This window comes from Diceros bicornis, chromosome 24 (genome assembly GCF_020826845.1).
Source record: "Diceros bicornis minor isolate mBicDic1 chromosome 24, mDicBic1.mat.cur, whole genome shotgun sequence".
NCBI classification, from domain to species: domain Eukaryota; kingdom Metazoa; phylum Chordata; class Mammalia; order Perissodactyla; family Rhinocerotidae; genus Diceros; species Diceros bicornis.
Genome location: NC_080763.1, coordinates 39,492,287 through 39,513,180, shown reverse-complemented (window position 1 = coordinate 39,513,180; position 20,894 = coordinate 39,492,287). Strand labels below are relative to the sequence as shown.

Sequence of the window (20,894 nt, the reverse complement as noted above, 5' to 3'; positions counted from 1 at the left end):
GGTGGATGGATATGTAGATGAATGGGTGGTTGACTTGATCATATGACAAAATAAATGGATAAAAAATGATTGCGTGATTGCCAGAAGAGAGCACAGCCTTCCCCGTGGGTAAACATAGCTATGTTGCAAAACTGTTAGTGACCAGGATGGTTTTGGTCTCCTCACAGGGTTTTCTGATTTGCAGTTTCCTCCTCCCCTCTGAGTGTCTCTCCTGGAGGCTGGGCTGAGAAGTGGAGGAGGATGGCCACTGAGATCCGTGCTCGGGGCGGACAGCGTACCATTGGGCACGAGGAGTACAGCCTGTACAGCAGCCTGAGTGAGGATGAGCTGGTCCAGATGGCCATCGAGCAGAGCCTGGATGACAAGACTCGGGGCCCTGCCACTGCTGAAGCCACTGTGTCCACACGTGCCAATCGCCAACCTGCCCATTTCTACCCATGGACCAGGTGAGCGAGGAGAAACCAGCTGGGTCATCCATCAGGTGCAGATCCCAAACACTGTTAATCCAAGGCCAAATTATCGTGATCTCTAGGCTGCACTTTAACACCTTAATGACTTACATTTGTTATCTGAACGTACTGAGCTCTGATGGTGCCAAGTGCTGTGTGCTAATCCTGTTAAGGACCTTCTAGGAGGCTCTATGCTATATTCCCATTTTACAGATGAGGAAACTGAAGCTCAGGGCTGAGTAACTAGTTCAAGGTCACACAGCTAGTAGATGGTGTTGCAGAGATTGGAACTATCTGGGTCCAAAGCCCGTGGCTTGGCCTGCACAGCTGACTCAATGTTTGAATACAGTAAAACCAATGTTCTGAGTCTGACCAGAGCTTCCAACCCCGTCTATGCAGCCTCTCTGGGACAACACATCTGAGAAGCAAACGACAGCTACCCAGCAGAGCCATCCTGCCTCCTTGTTCTGGCTCCCCCATCTCAGCATGACCATCCCAGATGCAGGACCATCTAGAGCAGCACCACGTCGCGCCAATAGAAATACGGCGTGAGCCACAACTGCGGCGACACTTATGCAGCTGTGAACATCCTAGTAGCCACATTACAAAGTAAAGAGGAAGAGGGGAAATTAATTTGTGTCTAAAATATTATCATTTCCACACATCACCGATATAAAAATTGTGAAGGAGATTTTCACATTCTTTTTTACATGTCAAGGCTTTGGAATCCACTGTGTATTTTGCACTCACAGCGCCTCTCCATTCAGACTAGCCACATCTCAAGGGCTCACTAGCCATATGTGGCCAGTGGCTGCCGTACTGGACAGCACAGACCTAGAGGACACCTTCTCTGTAGGAGGTGGAGCCAGAGAGGTAATTAGGTCTTGGATCTTAAAATGCTTTTAGAAAAGAAATATACACATTTTAAAAATGTTTCTGCTCACCAGTGAGTCCAAGTCAAGTGTGTATTTTGGGGTTGGTGGAAGGGGCTTGGGAATTGCTGTGACAGTTGTGTTGGTGTTACCTTGGGGCATGGGCCTCAAATCTCATTGTCTCCAGCAGCCAGCTGACTCCCTGTGTGACCTTGGGCAAGTCACTTAACCTCTCTGAATCTCAGCTTCCTTCTCTAATAATAATAATAGTAACAACAGCAGCAACAATAAATAGACTTTTTCCAATGTCCAGTCCCAGTTGACAGGGATGAAGGTGGGTGACAGTCCGTCTCAGCCCTGATGAAACCTACCAGGGCGCTTCCCAGGTGACTTTGGCCCTTACTGAGGCTGGACCACCTCTGCCGGGCAGGCTGGGCAAAGGCCTGGGAGGCCCAGCCCTGAGGAGCTCCTTCTAAAGGGGAAGGCAGGCAGCCTCCTCGGGCAGCTGGAGGGAGTGTGAGGCTCCAGGTTACTGAGCTGCCCCAGAGGACGCCCCATTCTGCGACCCAACCAGAAAAACAGGAGCCCAGAGCCGAGGACTCCTCATGGGGGTGCTCTCGGAGGCCTTGGTTCCTGTTCTGGCCAGTTCAGCCAGAGTCAGACCACAGGTTCCCCTTTCTCAGTAGGGCATCAGATAGAGAGAGAGCACCCTCCCACCTACTGGGCCTGCAGCACAAGCCGGCACGTCCCGGGGCGTCTGCAGCCTTCTCCCCAGCATGGGGGCCCCACCCAGGTGTCCCAGGGACACTTAACATCCTTAGAACTGAAGGGGCTCTTGAGGTTGGGTCCTGACCCCCTCCTTCCTCTAGAGGGTAGGGAAGCAGAGACCCACTGTGGGACATAAACGTTCACCCAGTCTCCTAAAAAAAAAGCTCTCACAGAGGGGCTGGCCCGGTGGCGCAGCGGTTAAGTTCACACTTTCCGCTTTGGTGGCCTGGGGCTTGCGGGTTCAGATCCTGGGTGTGGGCCTACTCACCGCTCATCGAGCCAGGCTGAGGCGGTGTCCCACATAGAAGAACTAGAAGGACGTACAACTAGGATATACAACTATGTACTAGGGGCTTTGGGGAGGAAAAAAACCTCTCACAGAGAAGTGAAATGACTTAGCCAAGGTCAAGTGGCCCTCACCTAAGATCCAGGCACAAGTAATGTAGGGGAGAAGGATTCGGCCTTCATCTCACCCTTGATGTGACCTCAAACCTCCTAGGTTTGGTTCTGCCCCTTTGTCTCTGGAAGGAGGCTGGGCTTGGGCCCTGCTGGGGAAGTAAATCCCTTTACTCTGATTTTTGTGTGTGCTTGTGTGAGGAGGACTAGCCCTGAGCTAACATCTGATGCCAGTCCTCCTCTTTTTGCTGAGGAAGATTGGCCCTGGGCTAACACCTGTGCCCATCTTCCTCTACTTTATGTGAGACGCCGCCACAGCATGGCTTGACAGGTGGTGCGTTGGTGCGCACCTGGGATCCAAACCTGCGAACCCCGGGCCTCCAAAGCAGAGTGCACACACTTAACCGGTGCACCACCGGGCGGGCCCCCATTACTCTGACTTTTAACGTAATTCTCCTCCTCCTGCCCTGAATGCACACTGAGTGCTTCCCACGTGCCTGGCACACAGCCATTCAGTGATCCTTACGAAAGCCACACAAGCTGGATATTTCTGTGCCCGCTTTACATATGACAAAACATGCGCACAGTAGGACCAGGAACTGAACCACAGTCTGGCCTGATCTGAAGTTCAGACGTGTCACCAGCTCTGCCGATTCTGCAAAAGCCTCTTCTGTTTCCTCTCCCTCCTCCACCTTGAAGTGGGGTCGGTCTCACTACACCCGCCTCCCACCCACAGAGACTCAGGGTCCCCAGAGACATGAGACACACAGGCTTGTGCCTGACACCAGACAGGGCATCACAGTACGTGCAGGACCCGACAGAGTCCTTGTTTGCTTCTATCCCTGAATGTCACAGTTTCCATCCAAATAGACTCAGAGCAGGTGTAGGAACAGGATGTCACACATGTCCCCAGAGGTCCCACATGGTTGGCTCCTTCTCATCCTTCAGGTCTCAGATGAACTGTCACCTCTGCAGCAAACCCTGCCTGACCACCCTCCCAGGTCAAGTAGGTCGCCCCTCTTATCCCTCTCTGGGCTGTTTGCTTCACCACCCTGACTACGACTTACAATTTCTATGTATTTGTTTCTGCCATTAACCTGTGACCTCCTTGAGGGCAGGGGCCTCACCATCTTCCCTCCTGTGAAGCCTCGTGTCTAGCACACAGTGCCTGACCCATGGCAACACCCAGTAGCTGTCTGTGAGCGAATGAATGGGTGAATAAAGGAATGAGCGAAGAGGCAGCAGAGGAGAGTGGAAAGAGAAGTGGGTTTGGAGGTTCGAATCCTTCCTCTGTCACTTACTGGCTGTGTGACCTTAGGCAAGTTACTTAACCTTTCTGAGCCCCAAGAGCCTTATCCCTAAAATGGCAATAACAGAAACGTGCCCAGCCCACCGTGCGGTGTTCTTATGAAAAGCAGATGAGATGAGGTAGGTGTTGGAGCCTTCCCCACCCACATCCTGCAGCGTGAATTGACCTCCCCCACCTCCTCCCTGAGTGCCCACGTCACGACTGCCTCTGCCTCATAGCCAAGCTGTCTTGTCACCCTAGAAAGGCATTACCTGGCCTCCTGAGAGAGTCCCCAACTGCACTGTGTGACCTCCTTGGGGTCAGGGAGCAGATATTGCTCACCTTTGTATCCTCAGGGCCCGGCAATTGTAGGTGCCCAGCGAATGTTTTTAGGCAAATAAATGCACTTCAAAACCAATAACATTCTCTAGGAACATAATTTATTGTTATCATCTTGTGACCAAAATGGTGACTGTGGACATACAGGTCAATTGAGTCTTTGGGATCCTCGAAACGAAAGCCAGATCAGCATCCCACAGAAAAGATAGTGTTCCCTCTTAAAGCCATTTTCCCATTGGCTTCTCTCCCACCACAACGTAAGGGATGATGTTTGAAACATGCCTGAGGATCCTCTGCCAAGCGTTGGCCCACTGAGGGCTCCCTAAAACGCAGATCCAACTTCCCGGCCCACGGAGAAGTAGCGTCCATGCACTCATGCAACAGGGGCCCCAAGGTTATGTGATGGCCAGCTGGAGTGGATCCAGGAAGCTGGGTCTTCACAGTCTTTGAACTTCTGCATTCTATTTAAGGTTACATTTCTAAGAAGACAAAGGAAGAAAGCATGAAGCAGGAACTTGCTTGGGCCGATGTGTGCACAGCAGCAAACAATTCAAATCAACCTACCCACACTTACTGTGCATTTATGATGTCAATCAGGCCTGGTCTTTGCTCTCCCCAAGCTCGAAGTCTAATGTGGGTAAAGGCCCAGGTACATAATGGCCCAATAGGAAGGGCACAGCAAAGAGACCTGCTTAGTTTCAGAGGGACACAAAAAGTATCGATTTACTTAGTCAAGGAGTGGGCTTTGCAGGATGAATAGGAGTTCACCAAGCAGGCTAGAGGAAGCGAACCTCTTTGCAGTTTCCTCATCTGCAAAAGGGAGCTGATTACATCTCCTTCACAAAGTGGACTAGAGGCTGAGATGAGATGCTTTGTGCCACGTGCCTAACACAAGTCTTGGCACATAGCTGGCGCCCAACACTTCTCAGCGATGGAGGAGAAGGCAGAAGTTGCTGCAGCTTGGAGTTCGTGTTCTCCTCCACGTGTGATTCCTCTCTGGCCAGCCCAGAAAGGATGGACTGGCCAGCGGGTGAGGGAGACACAGAGCTCGCAGGGCGGGAGGCTGACTCCGGAGCCCCGCGGGAACGAGGGTGGGGGTGGCTGTACCGTATGAGCCCCTCCTCTCTCCACCCAAGAGGGAGGGGGCTGGTTCTCCAGGAATCTGAGGTCTTGGTGTGAAACCACACAACACCAAGAATACCATACGGGATATCACTCCTTCATTTGTTTGTTTTGTTTTGTTTCATTTGTTTCATTCATTTAAATTTACCCAGCGCCTACTGTGTGCCAGGCCCTGTACTCATGACACCTGTGCTTGACGTGGGGTTGGTGTGAGGACCAGACGAGAGAGCACATACAGGACCCAGGCCCGGCAGTGGGCATGGGGGAGCCTCTTGATTTGTTAGCTCCCTCCCCTAGTAAGATGTCCGCTTGCCACCTGCGTTCAGCCAGGTCCAGCCCAATTTAACACCCTTCCTGGGGCTGGCCCGGGCTTCTTATTAACTCAGACAGGCCTCACCGAGAAGTTAGGAGGTATTGTCATCATAGCCCTGCTCCCCGCTCTCACCCAGCCTGACCCGTGTCTGAAGCCAGGACCAGCTGGACTCCAGGAGAGGGCTGTCGGGAGCTGGGTGACAAGGATGCTCTCCTGACCCCCACCTGCCCGCCCACACAAAGGACAGGGGCCCTACCTGGGCCTCCTCCAGGGCATGACCTGCGCCCACATCCCGCCAGGCTCCTCTCACTTCTGATGACTCAGGCCTGGCGGTTTTCTCTGCTGGTAATTCCCCCGCTCTGGGCCCGAGGGGAAGTGGGGCCTACAGCCTGATCGCAAGAGCACAGAATCCAGGCAGGGGCCTGGCTCCCCCTCCAGCTTGAGACTCACAACCCCGCAGCTCTGAGCACCCACCCTGCCCGCCCCTAAAACCAAGATAACACACCCGATTTCGGGGCTCCCAGAACGAGTCCTCCCGCCTCTCTTTCAGCCTCTCCCCTGCGGCTCTGTGGTTGTGTGTGTCCTTGTCTCCCACCCCGTTGGCCTCTGAACATCTTGAGGATCAACAAAGAGAAGTGTCCTACTGATCCGCATCCCCAGGCTCTCGTTCAGGGTGCGGCAGCGAGCAGGAGCTGGGAAGTTCTCGTTGCGTGGAACTCGTCTGTCTGTTTCGTCCTCTGCAAAGTGCGAACCACACATCCCCTGCCTCCATCCAGGTGGCGGGGAGGATGGACATGAGCAATGCCCTGCACAGTTGTGAGGGGATGTCATCGTCGCCATCTCGCTGCCACCCCACCAGCCCCACTGTCCCCTTGTCGCTGGTATGATTATGCCATCAGAGACAGGTCCTAGTTTTAGGGTGGTGTGTGGGATTTTACCGGCGCTTATTACCTCGCTAAAAACATTCTAACAACAGTAAGCGATGAGAGGTCGCATATGGACCAATGATGAGGGTGCCCAGGACCCCAGGACCGTGGGGAGACAGAAGCCCAAGGCTTTGTCAAGACCCCAGGGCAGTGGACCGCCGAGGCCCCAGGCTGCTGCCCACCCTGCCCAGCACTCTCCCCTTTCCAGGGCCAGGAGCAAGCGCAGATAATGACACTGAACCAGCAGCTGTCCGGGCCGAGGAGAGGGGCCTTGGCAGGGCCAGGCTCTGCCCTCCTCCCAGGATGTGGTCTCTCAGGTCTGCTTGACACGCTGAGTCTCCACGTGAGTTCACTTCAGCGGAGGCCCCACGGCTACAGCAGCAGTGAGGAAATCCCCCTCTGGTCCTGCCTGCTCACGCTGCAAATGAGGAAACTGAGGCACAAGGAGGGGCAGGGGCTTCTTGGAAGCGGCAGGACCTGTCAGGATGGAGGCCTTGGAGCTGGGGAGAGGATGAAGATGCGGGAGGAGACCAAGCCTCTGGAGGAGGGAGTGCCTGTCAGGAGCTCCGCAGACAGACCGAGTCCGACTCTGCTCCGCTCGCTTACCTGCCGCGGCCACGTGTGACCCGGGGGCAGTGAGCCACCTCTCAGAGCCTCAGTGTCCTCGTCTCTAAAACCCAGCAATGTAGACACCCGCTCTAGGGTTAATGAATGAGGACTGACGAATGGGGCTTGTTGTGGCGCCGAGCTCGACCTAGTGGGCGCTCAGAAGGTAGGCAGTGACAAGTGGGAGGGAGCGAAGGAAGGTGGAAGATGCTGACAAAGAAGAGAAGGAGGAAGGGGGCTGGCCTGGAGCCCCCTCGAGATGTCAGCTGTCCTTCCCTTCTCTCTCTGCCCACTTGCCCCTCCCACCAGGCCCTGGCCTTGCTGCGGGTATCTACGGACCTGTAGCTTCTGGCCTGTCCTGGAGAGGGTGGGTCCTTCCCAGGGTCACAGTTCCATCACTTCCATGCCCCACGGGGTGCTGGGAATCAGTAGCAATGTCCTCCCCAATCCCGCTGGGCACGCCCCAGAGGGGCACAGGAGACCAGACCTGGCCTGCTGGGGTGTCCATGGCACCAGGGCCTGACCTGTGGGGCTGGCATGAACCCCATGTCCCGCTCTCACTACGACCCCAACCAATCCAGACTTGTGGAGTGGCCACTACACCCCCTTTCACCCCTCTCATCCTCATAACAGCCCAACGAGGTAGGGAAACTGAGGCTCAGAGAGGCGGAATAGTGGTAAAATAAACGGTGGACACGTGTCAAGCCCTCCCTGTGCCTGGCCCTCCACTAAGCATTTCACACCGTTCACTCACTCAGGCCTCACCAGCCCTCTGATACTGGGCTGTTCGGAAAACTAAAGCCCAGAGAAGTTCAACCTACCCAAGGTCACACAGCCAGGAAGTGTCTGAGCCTGGATTTGAACCCGCGTCGGTCTAACTCCAAGCCCTGGCCCCAGCGACCTTCCTCACGCATCCTTTTGCTGTAAACTCTATACTCTTTGACCCTGGGGTGGAAGGACTCTCTAATGAGGAGCCAGCGAGGTGGGGGTGGGGGCACAGACCTGGCTTGGCTTCCCAGCTGTGCTGCCCTGTCCCCCCACCCCCACGAATCTCTTCTCCATCCCTGTGGGAGCCCCGAGAATGAACCCCTTTCATCCTGGAACCTGACCACTTCTCACATCCTCCTGGGTGAAGAATGTCACCTTGCTTCATATCTGCCTCCCGCGTGGTTGGCTGGGGACGGGGGCCCGCAGGAGTGGGGGTGAGGTTAACCTCATTGTTGTCTTATATGGTCATTTAAATCTCCCAGGGCTTCCTCCAAGGGCCAAAAATAATCCGGAGACACAGCAGCTGTGTCCAGCACACAGAGAGGACCCAGCCATCTGCTTTGGTTCAGAGCCCTGTGTCTGTCTGTCAGTCTCGCCCTCTGGCTCTCCCTCCATCCTCTTTTCTGCCTCTGGCCATGACCCGCTTCTCATATGCAGAGTATTTTTCCCTCTTTCACTCCTGCCCTGCACCCTCCAGGTCCACTGTGCCGCCGGAGAGCCCGCCGGCCTCGGCCCCCAGGGGCCTGTTCCAAGAGGTCATGAAGAAATACAACCGCGGCAAGGCCTCCCAGCTGGCGTAAGTGACCCCCAGCCTGGCCCCTGAGACCATCCAAGCTCACTTTCCCAACTGGTTGGTGGGGGTGGGGAGTGGGAAGCAGACCCACAGCCCCCAGGAGGGAGGACACTCTGGAGGGACCTCCCAGGCACGCCCCTCTCAGGTGTGTCTCCCTGAGCCCAGCCGCTCCTGCTGAACTGGGCTTGGTGGTCACAGACTCTGGTCCCCAAGGAACTACCAGCCAGGCTGTGCTGGCGATTAACCCGTCAATGCCCCCAGAATGCTGTGTGCTGGAGGATCCCCGAGGGGCTCAGAATCTGGGGACCCAGCAAGAGGGAGATCGGGGAGACAGCCCTAAGACCTCAGAAGCCCCGAGGGGCTCAGAGCCAAAGCCGAGGACTCAGCCACACCTCTGTTTGTCTCAGTTTCCCCCACGCCATCACCGGGGGTATATCTGAGCACATCCACACCGCCCACACCCACAGGTTTCGTTTTGCTTTGTTGCCTTTATTTGTTCAGTGCCAGGTGCTAAATCCTGAAATAATCCGAGTGGCAGGGGGGGTTCTGTTTGCCTGGCACCAGGGTGCTGGGATGGGTGCGTCCTTGGAAAATTGCTCTATGCTGTTCTCTTCTCTGCTCCACTGTACTGACCCTAGAAGCAGCTAAAGGCAAAAGAGGGGCCCCATCGCTGGAACCCCTATTCCTTGCTCAGTTATGTGGCAGAGAGGGGAGGAGGCAACTGGGCAACGTTTTGTTTCTCCCTCCAGCCCTTTTCAGACCCTGCTGCCCTCATTTCCTTGGTGCTGTGGGGGGGGCTTTTGACAGCCTGGAAAAGAAAGCCCCAGGTTCTGGTCTGGGCACCACTGCCTCTTCCTGTGTGACTGCTTGTGAGTCGCTGTCCCTCTCTGAGTCTCCCTTCTCTGTGAGAGGAGGTTGGAGAGAAAACAGAGTGGCTTCCAGGGTCCTGTCCAGCTCCTTAGTCTCCGATGGCCTGACACCCCTAGCAACCTCCCCTACCCTCGGGGTGGGGACTTTGGCTGAGCCCCTGAAGAAGCCGTCAGAGTGTGCGCCTGAGAGCCCCAGGGTCTTTACGCTGCAGCTGGATGAGACCCACGCTGGGCGGCGGGTCCTGCGAGTGTTCTCATGACACTGCCCACCCCCCACGGCCACAGGAGCCCTCCCTGTGTTTCTCCCCCAAGCCCTCCTCCCTTCCACTTCAGCTGGGGCCCCGCGGGAGACCTTCCAGGAAAGACGGGACACATACCCCGCTGGGGCTTTTCCTGACGCCAATGGGGGCTGCTCTGGCCGCTCATAAGAGGAACGCATCAGGTGGCAGTGATGGCGTTGATGGGCACCTCAGGGCTTATCTGGTCAGTTACCCATCGTGCTTGCCGGGTCTGTTAACTTAACCGGCATTTGCACTCTGCAGCTATTAATAACCAGGGAGGCTGCAAGTCAGGAGGAAGTGCCGCTCACGCTGGAGGAAGCAGCAGGAGGGTAAAGGGGCTGGCTCTGTACACCCTCAGGGCCTATCCTGGCCCCTGACACAGGTGAGGGCCCTGGGGACAAGGCCTGCCTCCAGTCCCACCTTCTCCATCTGGGAAATGGGACCATTTACGCAGAACCATCCCCAGGAGTGGATCTGGAGTCACAGCAGTCCTGGTCCTCACTGACTCTCCAGGGATGGAGGGAAGAGGGCTCAGGGAATGAATGAATGAATGAATGAGCAAAGGAATGGCTTTAATGAGCCAGGAGAAGAGGTTAGCATTCCCATTAGCCCTGAAGTCTTTTTGAAATTCAGAAGTTTTAAATTGTAATGGCTTCAAATTTATTAGTCCTTCAAGTACTTCAGTCTTTCAGCAGCTAAAAGTTCTGGGGGTGAGGACAAGGGTCAGGAGCAAGGATGGGGGTTGGGAGGAGCCCAGAGAGATGCTCACTGTAAAGAGTCCCCTCTGAGGTCTGTGCCTTCGTCTCAGAGCTGCCCGAAGTGCCAGAGGGCCCGAGGGTGGAGGACTTTGTAAATGCTGGGGGCACCGTGCTCAGGGAAGGTGTTAATTATCGCTGAAACCTCCCATGGGTTGGTTATCCATCCCTTCGGAGGCTGGCACTGTATGCCCGACTCCTCTTGGTAGAAATGGTCTTGGTGTAACATTTGATGCAGCCACTGAACGCCACAGGGATGGAGGGGTCCTCTAATTCTCTTTCAGCCACCAAGAAGCTCTGTCTAAAAGAGACCCTCAGTTTCCACCTACGGAAGTGAATGAGCTTGCCATGTTTCAACCTGTTTCTTGTCGAGTTTCCCTACATGGTGCTGGACTTGGGGATAAAGACGTGGAAATGCCCCAGGTCCGGGGGGCTCACAGGGGGGTGGAGCACTGGCAAGGCTTGATCCAGAGCCCCTACACTTACCTTATGGGCCAATACATGCTCCAAACGCTCAAAGGAGGCCATTGCAAAGAGTGTTTCGAACAACATATAGATAAAATTCCCAAAGGAACAAGCAAAATTCTTATAGGGAAGAGGCTGTCTTTTGTAAATAGAAGAGATAAAGGAGTGAAATAATTGTTGGGGTTCCTCGGTTCTGAGTCCTTCTTTCCTTCCTCCCTCCCTCCTTCCTTCCTTCCTTTCCTCCTTCCTTCCTCCCTCTCCCTCCCTTTCTTTCTCTCTCTCTCTCTTTCTTTCATGCAGTAAATATTTATTAAGCACCTATTATGGACCAGCCACTGAGCTGGGCCCTGGGAATCAAATCATGAGGGGCAAAAAAGACACCGTCCCGTCTTCTTGGAGCTCCTAGTCCGGTGGGGGAGACAGAGAGGGTGAAATAATCATCCAAAGACATAAAGGGCTGTGGTTGTGTGAGGGCGTGTGGCCGGAGGCAGGGAGAGGCTGACCTGGGCAGGCAGGCTGAGGAAGCCATGATGGAGCTGGGAGCTGGGGGGGCCAAGGTCAGGGCTGAGGTTGGGGCAGAGTTCCCGGGCACCCCCATGAGGGTTAGGAAGGATTATTCTCCTGGTTGAGGAGGACGCCGGCTGCAGGGGCTGAGCACCGGCCCCAGACCAGCAGGGACGAGCAGGACCGAGCGAGCCCACAGCCCGCCCCTCTCCTGGCCCCGGGCAGGCCCTGAATTCATTCCCTCTGGGAGAGAGGCTGCAGGGCTCTGCCTCTCTGCCTCTGCCCTGCCTGGGGACTGACCCGGCCCTTGCTCTCACAGGCCCGTGGACCCCGTGCTGAAGGCCATCAAGGATGGCGATGACGAGGCCTTGAAGGCTATGATCAAGGAGGGGAAGAACCTCGCAGAGCCCAACAAGGACGGCTGGCTGCCGCTGCACGAGGCGGCCTACTACGGCCAGCTGGGCTGTCTGAAGCTCCTGCAGCGAGGTGAGGGGCGGGCTCTGGGGGCGGCCAGAGTGGGGACGGGACTCAGGGGCAAGGGCTCCTTCCTTCTACAGCTTCATGTTCTTCGCCCCACAACAACCTGGGCGAGGGGGCAAGGCGAGGGGGTCACCCTCCTTGCAGCGTTACAGTCACCAAGTTGGGAGAGGAGAAATTACTTGTCCCCATCCCACCCCCAACACCCCCACCCCGACCCCCCATCCCCTGCTGCCTCCTCTCCAGGCCTCCCAGGACAGGAGAGCCTAATTCCTAGAAAAGGAATGAGGGTGGGCTGACTTTTGGGAGAGCCACTGCCAGCTTGTTCCAGAATGTTCCAGGGGCTGATTTGGTGTGGAAAATACTGCAGCTGTGCCTGTGCCCCGCCAAGGCCATCCCTCACAGCTGTGGGACCCTGGGCGAATCGCGCTTCCTCTCTGAGTCTCGGCTTTCCCCCAAGCCATAAGTGGATGGGTACCACCTACAGGCAGGAGTTACCTCTGCCCTCAAGCAGCATGGACCGCAGACAGCCCACCATCACTCCAGGACAGACACAGCTGCATGACACTGAGCTCCCAGCAGCGGCTGGTGGGAGTGTAAGAGAAGGACAGGGTCATTCAGAGAAGGAGGGGGCTCATCCAGGGAGGGCTTCCCAGAGGAGGTGACATCTGAGCTGGATTAATATGACCAGGAAGCTGAACCAGCCCTGTAAAAGTGACTGAGTCCAGGGCCAAGAGGATGAAGGTAGTCTGGATGGTAAATTTAGGAGGATGCCACACATGTCTGTCCTTGGGATGGGGAGGAAATGGGGACCCCCACTGTGTTGCGAGGGGAGATGGGTATCTTCATCCTTCGTGAATTTCCTGGTCTGTTCTCCCCAGCATACCCAGCAGTCATCGACCAGCGCACCCTGCAGGAGGAGACGGCCCTTTACCTGGCAACGTGCAGGGGACACCTGGACTGCCTTCAATCCCTGCTTGAGGCTGGGGCTGAGCCCGATATCTCTAACAAGTCTAGAGAGACACCGCTCTACAAAGGTGAGGCCCCTGCTGGGGGGGTCCGGGAACTAGGTGGGCAATCAGGAGCATTGCTCCCATAGGGCATAACCCTGAAGGGGTCTACTTTGAAGAGGGCGACCTTCTTTGAATGTGTATCTTATGTAATTGAATCATTCATTTGTGCACATATTCAGTCAACATCCTCCAAATCCTGCCATGGGCCTGGCATGCTGAGGAGCACTGGGGACTCAGACATGAAAAGATACGTTCCCGGCCCACGTGCTTTCCCAGTGCGGTGGGCATCAACTCACAGACAACGTGACAGTCAGCTCGTGGTTGGCCCAAGGCACCTGGGAGCACAGCGGAGGGGCCCTGACGTAGGGGAGGGTACCCATAGGATGGGGTGCCTGAGCTGAGCCTGAACAGGAGGAATTTACCAGCTGGACAAGCAAGGGGAACAGCACAGGCAAAGGCAAAGAGGCATGAGAGAGAATTTGCACTTCTGGGATGTTTAAGAAAAATAAAAATGCCTGGCTTACTCAATACGTCATCAAGGACATACCCTGGCCACACTAGCAGTGCCCAGAGTCACAATCTGAATAATTACAACAGCATTTGTTGAGCGCTTACTCTGTGCCAGGCTCTGCTCTTTTGTTTACCCCCATATCCATCTACATGTGAGGTAGGCCTGCTAGTACCCCCATTTTACTGATGAGGGCCTGAGGCACAGAGACTGAATGAGGTACCAGGATCACACACCCAGCCAGGGACAGAGATGGGATTTAAACTCTGGGGTGGCCGGATGCCAGCACCACACTCTGACCACCACATTATAAAGCGTCTAGTTCATGCCCACATGCTTAAGCAACCAGCCTTGGGTCTTGCAAAAATGATAGGGCTTTACACTATGAAAAACAACAGAAATCCCCGATTTCCCATGTGTCTGTATGCAGCACCTGGAACATTCCGTGGGAAGCAGGAACCAGGTAGCTGGTAACTAGGTCCACTGCAGGCTCACGGTGGAAGTGTCTCCCAGAACCCATGTCCACCTGGGCACCAGAGCCGTCACCTGGAGCCTCGGCTGTCCCAGAGAGAGTTCCCAGGATGCTGGGTGCCTCACAGCCAAAGCGTGGGCCCTGGACCTGTATGTGCTCCTACTGTGTGCTAAGCCCTGTGCTGGAGCCTTCCATGCACTACCTCACTCTCCTCCCACGGTATCCTCTCAGGAGGGTTTCATTACCCCCATTTCACAGGCTAGGCAACCAAGTCTTCAAGAGGTGGGGCGCTTCACCTGGGGTCCTATTTGAAACCCTACAGGCAGCCCCCTCTTCCTTCTCACCCCCCCCGCCCCCAACTGGCTCGGAGAAGCTTCCAGGGGTGATTAATTTGGACAAGTGCCCAGCCTCCCTGGTGAAAACTCTGGCCAGAGCCAAGGGTGCATTTAGGGTCTAGAGAGAGGAGGCTTAAAAGCGAGGTTTGAGGGCCGGCCCCATGGCTTAGCGGTTAAGAGCGCGCGCTCCGCTACTGGTGGCCCGGGTTCGGAACCCCAGGCGCACACTGACGCGCCGCTTCTCTGGCCATGCTGAGGCCGCGTCCCACATACAGCAACTAGAAGGATGTGCAGCTATGACATACAGCTATCTACCGGGGCTTTGGGAAAGGAAAAAGGAGGAGGATTGGCAATAGATGTTAGCTCAGATTCCGTCTTCCTCAGCAAAAAAAGAGGAGGATTATCACGGATGTTAGCTCAGGGCTGATCTTCCTCACAAAAAAAAAAAAAAGCAAGCTTTGAGCAGATTGAGAAAGACTTGACGAGCTGTACTCAGAAGATAAATTCTACCCCAATTTAAGGGAGCAGCCTTGAGGAGGGAGGTTGAGGGGGAATATGACCCTGTCCTCCTCTTCCAGCCCTGGCAATGGGGAGGACTGAAGCAGGCAACACTGGAAAGGAAGACGAGTTAGGGGCATCCTGGAACATTCCAGGGACAGAGACTCTGGACCTGACTACCTGGGCTTGAATCCCAGTTCTGCCACTTACTTCTGTGTGACCTTGGGCAAGTCACTTAACTTCTCTGTGCCTAACACACCATCCTTTAAGGGTAGTTGGGAGAATTAAATTAGTTAATCCTGTACAGGGCTTAGAACAGAGTCTCCGGCACAGGACCAGTGCTATATACACATCAGCAAACAGCATGTGAATATGGGTATTACTATTCCTTTTAGCATATATCCGAGGTTTAATGCAGGGACTGGAGCTTAGTACAGACCCAGTGGGTATTTGTTGAATGAATGGCTGATGAACAAATGGGTGAATGGACCAATGAAGTCTTGGCTGGCCGGGTCCTGCCAGGGGCCCCGCTGACCGTCTTGCTTCTCCCCGGGCACAGCCTGCGAGCACAAGAACGTGGATGCCGTGAGGATTCTGGTGCAGTACAAAGCGGACACCAACCACCGCTGCAACCGAGGCTGGACGGCGCTGCACGAGTCCGTTTCTCGCAACGACCTGGCGGTCGTGGAGATCCTGGTGAGCGGAGGCGCCAAGGTGGAATCCAAGAACGCCTACGGCATCACCCCTTTGTTCGTGGCTGCCCAGAGTGGGCAGCTGGAGGCCCTGAGGTTCCTGGCCAAGCATGGTGAGTGCTTAGGGTCCCTGGGTCCTGGAGCCCCCAAGGGGCTCAGCTGGGAAGGACCTCAGAGATCAGCTCTAAGGGAAGGCAAGTTTAGGTGTCATCTTGTGGACATGCTCTGATTGAGTTAATAGTATCTTGCTGGAGTACTGTGTTGAGAAGGATTCTGAGGCTGTGTCTAGGCTCAGTGGGAAACATGCTGAGATCTACAAGTGATGCCTGCAGTTAGGCACAAACCTGGGGGGAGTGGCACATGTGCCACATATTTGCCGTCTCTAATCTAGCCCAACATCCTTGTTTTACAAATGAGGAATCTGAGGCCCAGAAAGTGGAAGTGACTTATTTATAGTCACATAGCACATTAGCGGTAGAACTAGCCAGATCTTGGTCTCTTGACACCCCAACCACTTCTCTTCCCATCATGTCACACTTTAGGGCCAGAAGGAACCTCAGACAATGTTTGGGTCACCTCCTCATTTTGCAGGTGATGAAACCAAGGACCAGGATGGGAAAGTGGTTTGTCTAAGGTCACAAAGAAAATTAGTGGCAGGGCTGGCATTTGAACCCTGGTCTGTGCACTCTTTGCCTGTGAAAAATCTTTGTTCTCTTAACGGGACAAAGATTTGCCTACATTACGATGTCCCAGTAACGGAAGACCCCGAGACAATGGCAGATGTTCTTTTGGTTAAAGAGCATTATATTCTGATCTCCCCCAAGAACACTTTTGATTTCCTCTCTCTCTCCGCGGAAGTGACCCTCCATCTCTAGCAACAAGGAGGCCAGAGGTAAGCCAGACCTTGGGGCTGAGTTGGAATAATTTGTTGAGGACCTGCTATGTGACAGACACTGTGCTAAGCATGAACACAGAATAGGCCAATGGGGTTTTCTCCATAGTCGTAGAAGGTCGGTGGTGCCCTCATCCCATTTTGTAGATGAGGAGACTGAGGTTCAGAGAGGTTAAACGACTGGTCGCAGTTGGAGCCTGGATTCTGACCGTGTCCATCTGACTCAACTGCATGCTCTTTGCGCTCGGCCACACCACCCCAGGCCTCGAGAGTTACCACCATGGGGCTTCACCCAGATAAGCATCCACTTACTCAGCATGTGCCTGAGCCGTTGGGAAAATAGACCCAAGGCACCTCCTTGCAGCCGGGGACAGGTCTGGACTGACAGCTTGAGAACAAAGAGGCCCAGGCAGGGTCCCGGGAGCCCAGGCCAGGAGGCTGGGCGGAGGGAGGGTGCTCAGCGGGCGAGGGGAACGGCTGACTCTGAACCTCCGCCCGGCTCTCCTGCCGACACTCTGAGTCAGGGTCTGCTCCCTTTGTGAGCCAAGTCCATTTTCAAATCCAAATATTTTTCTTGTGTGAGCAGGTGGCTTTGCTGGCGGGGTCCGGGCTTCCAGGGGCCCTGACTCCGAGAGCTCGGCAGGGTTAGCGCTGCTCGCCGACTATCCCTCGGGGGTGGAGGCCTCTGTGCCCGGCCCCTCGGTTCTGGAGAACCGGCATTTGCTGAGCCCCTTCTCCGTGCCAAGCATTGTGCAAGAGACTGTCTCAGTGCACTCAGGCTGCCATGACAGAACACCACAGACAGGGGGAGCTGATAGACAGCAGGGGTTTATTTCTCACAGTCGGGCGCTGGGAAGTCCAAGATCAAGGTGGTGGCAGATTCGGTGTCTGGTGAGAGCCTGTTCCTGTTGACAGACAGCCATCTTCCTACTGTGTCCTCACGTGGTGGAAGGGGTGGGGAGCTCTCTGGGGTCTCTTTCTTTAGGGCACTAATCCCATTGCTGGGGGCTTCACCCTCATGACCGAATCACCTCCCAAATGCCCTACCTCCTAATACACATGGGGATTAGGTTTCAACATATGAGTTTGGGGGACACAGACATTCAGTCCATAGCAGACATTTACTTACATGATCTCATTTACTCCTCCCTGATTATTAGGTACTATGATTCCTGGTCACAGATGAGAAAAAGGAGGCTCCTAAAGGCTGCCCGGGGCCCCAGAGCTTGTCAGCCATGAGCCAGAAATTTCAGCTGGTTCTTGGCTGTCACAAAAGCCTGTGCTCTTTCCTGTAGACCACAAATCAGTCATCAAAAATAAAAAATTACCAGGAAGCCTGAGATGAGCAGAATGCCCAGAGAGCGAGTAGCCGTGGTTAACAGATGCTTTTGATTTCAGCCTTACTGACAGTTCACTGCTGGCTCAGCTGTATTTCCCTCCAGAATAAGGAGCGCCTGGTGATCAGGCTGCACCTCTCTTTGCAGAGAAACCCATGAGTTCTCTCCATTGCCACCAGGAGATGGAGAAGATGTAGGAAATTGGGCTGAAGGGAGACTGTCCCCAGGCTTGAATCTCCTTCTCATCAGCATGGGGTAGTGTTTTCTTCAGAGGAGCCAGGAAGTAATTCCTCTCTTATTCCTTGAAATGGAAGGCAAGAAGAACAAATCCCAATTAAAAAAGTTATCGGGGTTTTCTTTACTGGGGGCTCTGTACTCTCCTACAGCTGTGAGGGCCTTCCTCGGGGCAGGGTCTGGATCCTTTTACATGGAGTGAGGGTTAAGAGCATGGCCTCTGCCATCAGACCATCGGCCAGGGCCTCTGCTGTCAGACCACCTGAGTTCAAGCGTTGACTCTTCGCTTACGGGCTGGGTGGTCTGGGGCAGGTGCCTAGGCTCTCTGTGCTTCAGCGCTCAGACAGCTCATGAAAAGCACAGAGCCCAGCACACAGTAACTGCTCAGTAAATGTCAGCATCACGGCAGCAGCTTTCAGCCTCTAGGAGGCCTCTGCTCTGGCCGGCAGGCCCCAGGGTCTCGATGTTGCAGAAGGGAGCAGGGGGTCCTCCGGGTGGACCCCTTCTTTCTTAGGGTCGTTGTTAAATGATCCCATGTGTCACGGTGGTTAGCACAGGGGCCGCCAGCTGGGTGTCACATCAAGGACAGTGATCGCCCCATCACTCACCGCCTCTCCGCCCCCAGGCGCTGACATCAACACGCAGGCCAGCGACAACGCGTCCGCCCTCTACGAGGCCTGCAAGAACGTGCACGAGGAGGTGGTGGAGTTCCTGCTGTCGCAGGGCGCCGACGCCAACAAGGCTAACAAGGACGGCATGCTCCCACTGCACATCGCCTCCAAGAAGGGCAGCTACAGGTCAGCCCCGCCCGCCACCCCCCACGCGGCTCTCCCCCGCCCGCACTCGGAGCGGGGCTCCCAGGCCCAGCCCACAGGATTAGGAAGGCCCAGGAGAGGTCTAGTGGAAAAGAGGAAAACCATTCAACAGTCAGCAAGCTAGAGGGAATGCCTACAACAGCAGCAACAGAAATGAGAATAGCACACACTCACGTAGCCCTGCTCATCACTTCACATTATAAACTTATTTAATCCTTTCAACAACTCTACTTTCCACAATTCTTTTAACAAATCTACTGAGGTAGATATGATTATCTTTGTTTTTCAAATGAGAAAGCTAAGATGCAGAGAGGTTGGGCGACTTGCCCAAGGTCACACAGCTTGTAGATAGCAGGAACTCACCTGCTCCAAATGTCACATCTATAGGAATTCCACTCAGGGGACCAGATATGAGTCTGGAGTAGTGGATATTTCTGTTGGAGGGGCAAAGATAACCAACCTCTCAGGCAATTAGCAAGCACGCAGGGGATATATACGATAATACAAATAGTGCCAGTGATGACAGCTAGCCTTTACTGAGCACTTACCATGTGCTGGGGACTTAGAGCGAGATGAGAGAAGCTTCAATTCCCAGGGGGCAATCTGACAGGAGGGAAGATGCCCACGCACACGCGCCCGCACACACACGCGCACACACACAGCAATTCATGGCATAATGAAAGAGTATGAAAGGTAAGCTCCGTGGTGGTCCTAGAGGAGACAGACTGGCGTGGGCTGGAAGCAGAGATGTGCTAGAGCTGGCTCATGCTAGAGCCGGATTGTGCTAGAGCTGCCTCTCACCAGCTCACGTGAGCCGATTATTCACATCAATAGCTGAAATTGGCCTTGGTGAGAGTATTTACACCACGGAAATTGGTGAATGATATAAATCAGGGCCCCCTTTTCCCCCTGGAGAGTCAGTTGTTAAACATCTACCAGCACCACCACTAGCTGGAGGGGTCAGAGAAGACTCGCCCGGGGGCTGAACTCTAGCTGCCTGGGAAGGATGACAGGGCCCAGTAATTTCCACCTGACCAGCATTCCCCAAACTTTGACAGTTCACAGACTTTCTTCCTAATTTTAAACATCTATATTCTCATTGCTTAGTATTTTCCTTTAAAGACATTTTTACTTAAAATGAATTTGTTTTTAAAAGGAAATGTTTATCACACTATCATTTTGTTAAAATTACTAAACATTTATCACACTATTATTTTGTTGAAATTACTAATTTACAATTAATAAAAAAAACTTCTCACCTAAAATCCCATCTGTGTACCCCAGATGACACACTTTGGGAAACTCAGCCCTGTCCTCAGCAGGGAGAAGAGGGAGAGATATAGATGGGGCCTGTTGGCGGGTATTGGCTGTCTTTGCTAAGGCAGAGGGAAATGGGGGTGAGAGTGACATCCTAGAGAACAAAATGGAGACACAAGGAGCCCCAGTTCCTGCTCTGCAGGCTGCCCGCACAAATGACCAACCAAAGATGCCCTCCCGCCCCACCTGCAATCCATGCACAGAGGAGACCCAGCCTTCTCAAGGCAGATAGACCTGGGTTTGAATCTCTGCTGAGGCCATTGGGCAAGTCGCTTAACCATTCTGAGCCTCAGTTTCCCCTTCTGTAAAATGGGAAGTAGTTACACCTGCCTCTCGGGGCTGTTGTGGAGACTGGTGACGTGGACATATGCAGATACAGAATGGAAATAAAGCACTCAGCAGAGCGCCCGGTGCATAGTAGGTGTTCAGTGGGGCTGCACTCACTCTCTGACGTAGGGAGAGTACATCCCATCATTTTTCAGTTAAGCCAATGGAGGGAAGAAAGCAACAAGGCGGGCAGTGGTGATGGGCAAGACGGCATCTTTCTCTTCCGCTCTGGAAAGACGCCGCATCAGTCAACTGACATGGTTTATCTTAGCCTGACCCCAGAGAGATCCGGGTGAAAGGGAGGGAAGGGGCTGGCCCTCGGAAATCTCCCGCCCTCTGGCTTCCCATGCTTGCCCGTACAGCATAGGCGCCCTGCGCAGTTTTTTAAATGACACAGAACAACTGAACCTCCAGGACAGAAGGAGCCTGTCTTTGCAAAACACCCTGAGCCAGCCAGATACAG

General features: G+C 54.4%; 1 protein-coding gene across 1 annotated transcript in view; it reads left to right on the top strand.

The window, feature by feature from the left end:
- Positions 1-240: 240 nt before the first annotated feature.
- Positions 241-20,894, top strand: part of ASB2 (ankyrin repeat and SOCS box containing 2) — a 30,692-nt gene continuing 10,038 nt past the window's right edge. Inside the window, exons 1-6 of the mRNA XM_058567951.1 lie at positions 241-446; positions 8,545-8,643; positions 11,834-12,000; positions 12,873-13,028; positions 15,377-15,622; positions 18,598-18,769. Coding sequence (XP_058423934.1) covers positions 241-446; positions 8,545-8,643; positions 11,834-12,000; positions 12,873-13,028; positions 15,377-15,622; positions 18,598-18,769 — 1,046 coding nt within the window. The remainder of the gene's footprint in view (positions 447-8,544; positions 8,644-11,833; positions 12,001-12,872; positions 13,029-15,376; positions 15,623-18,597; positions 18,770-20,894) is intronic.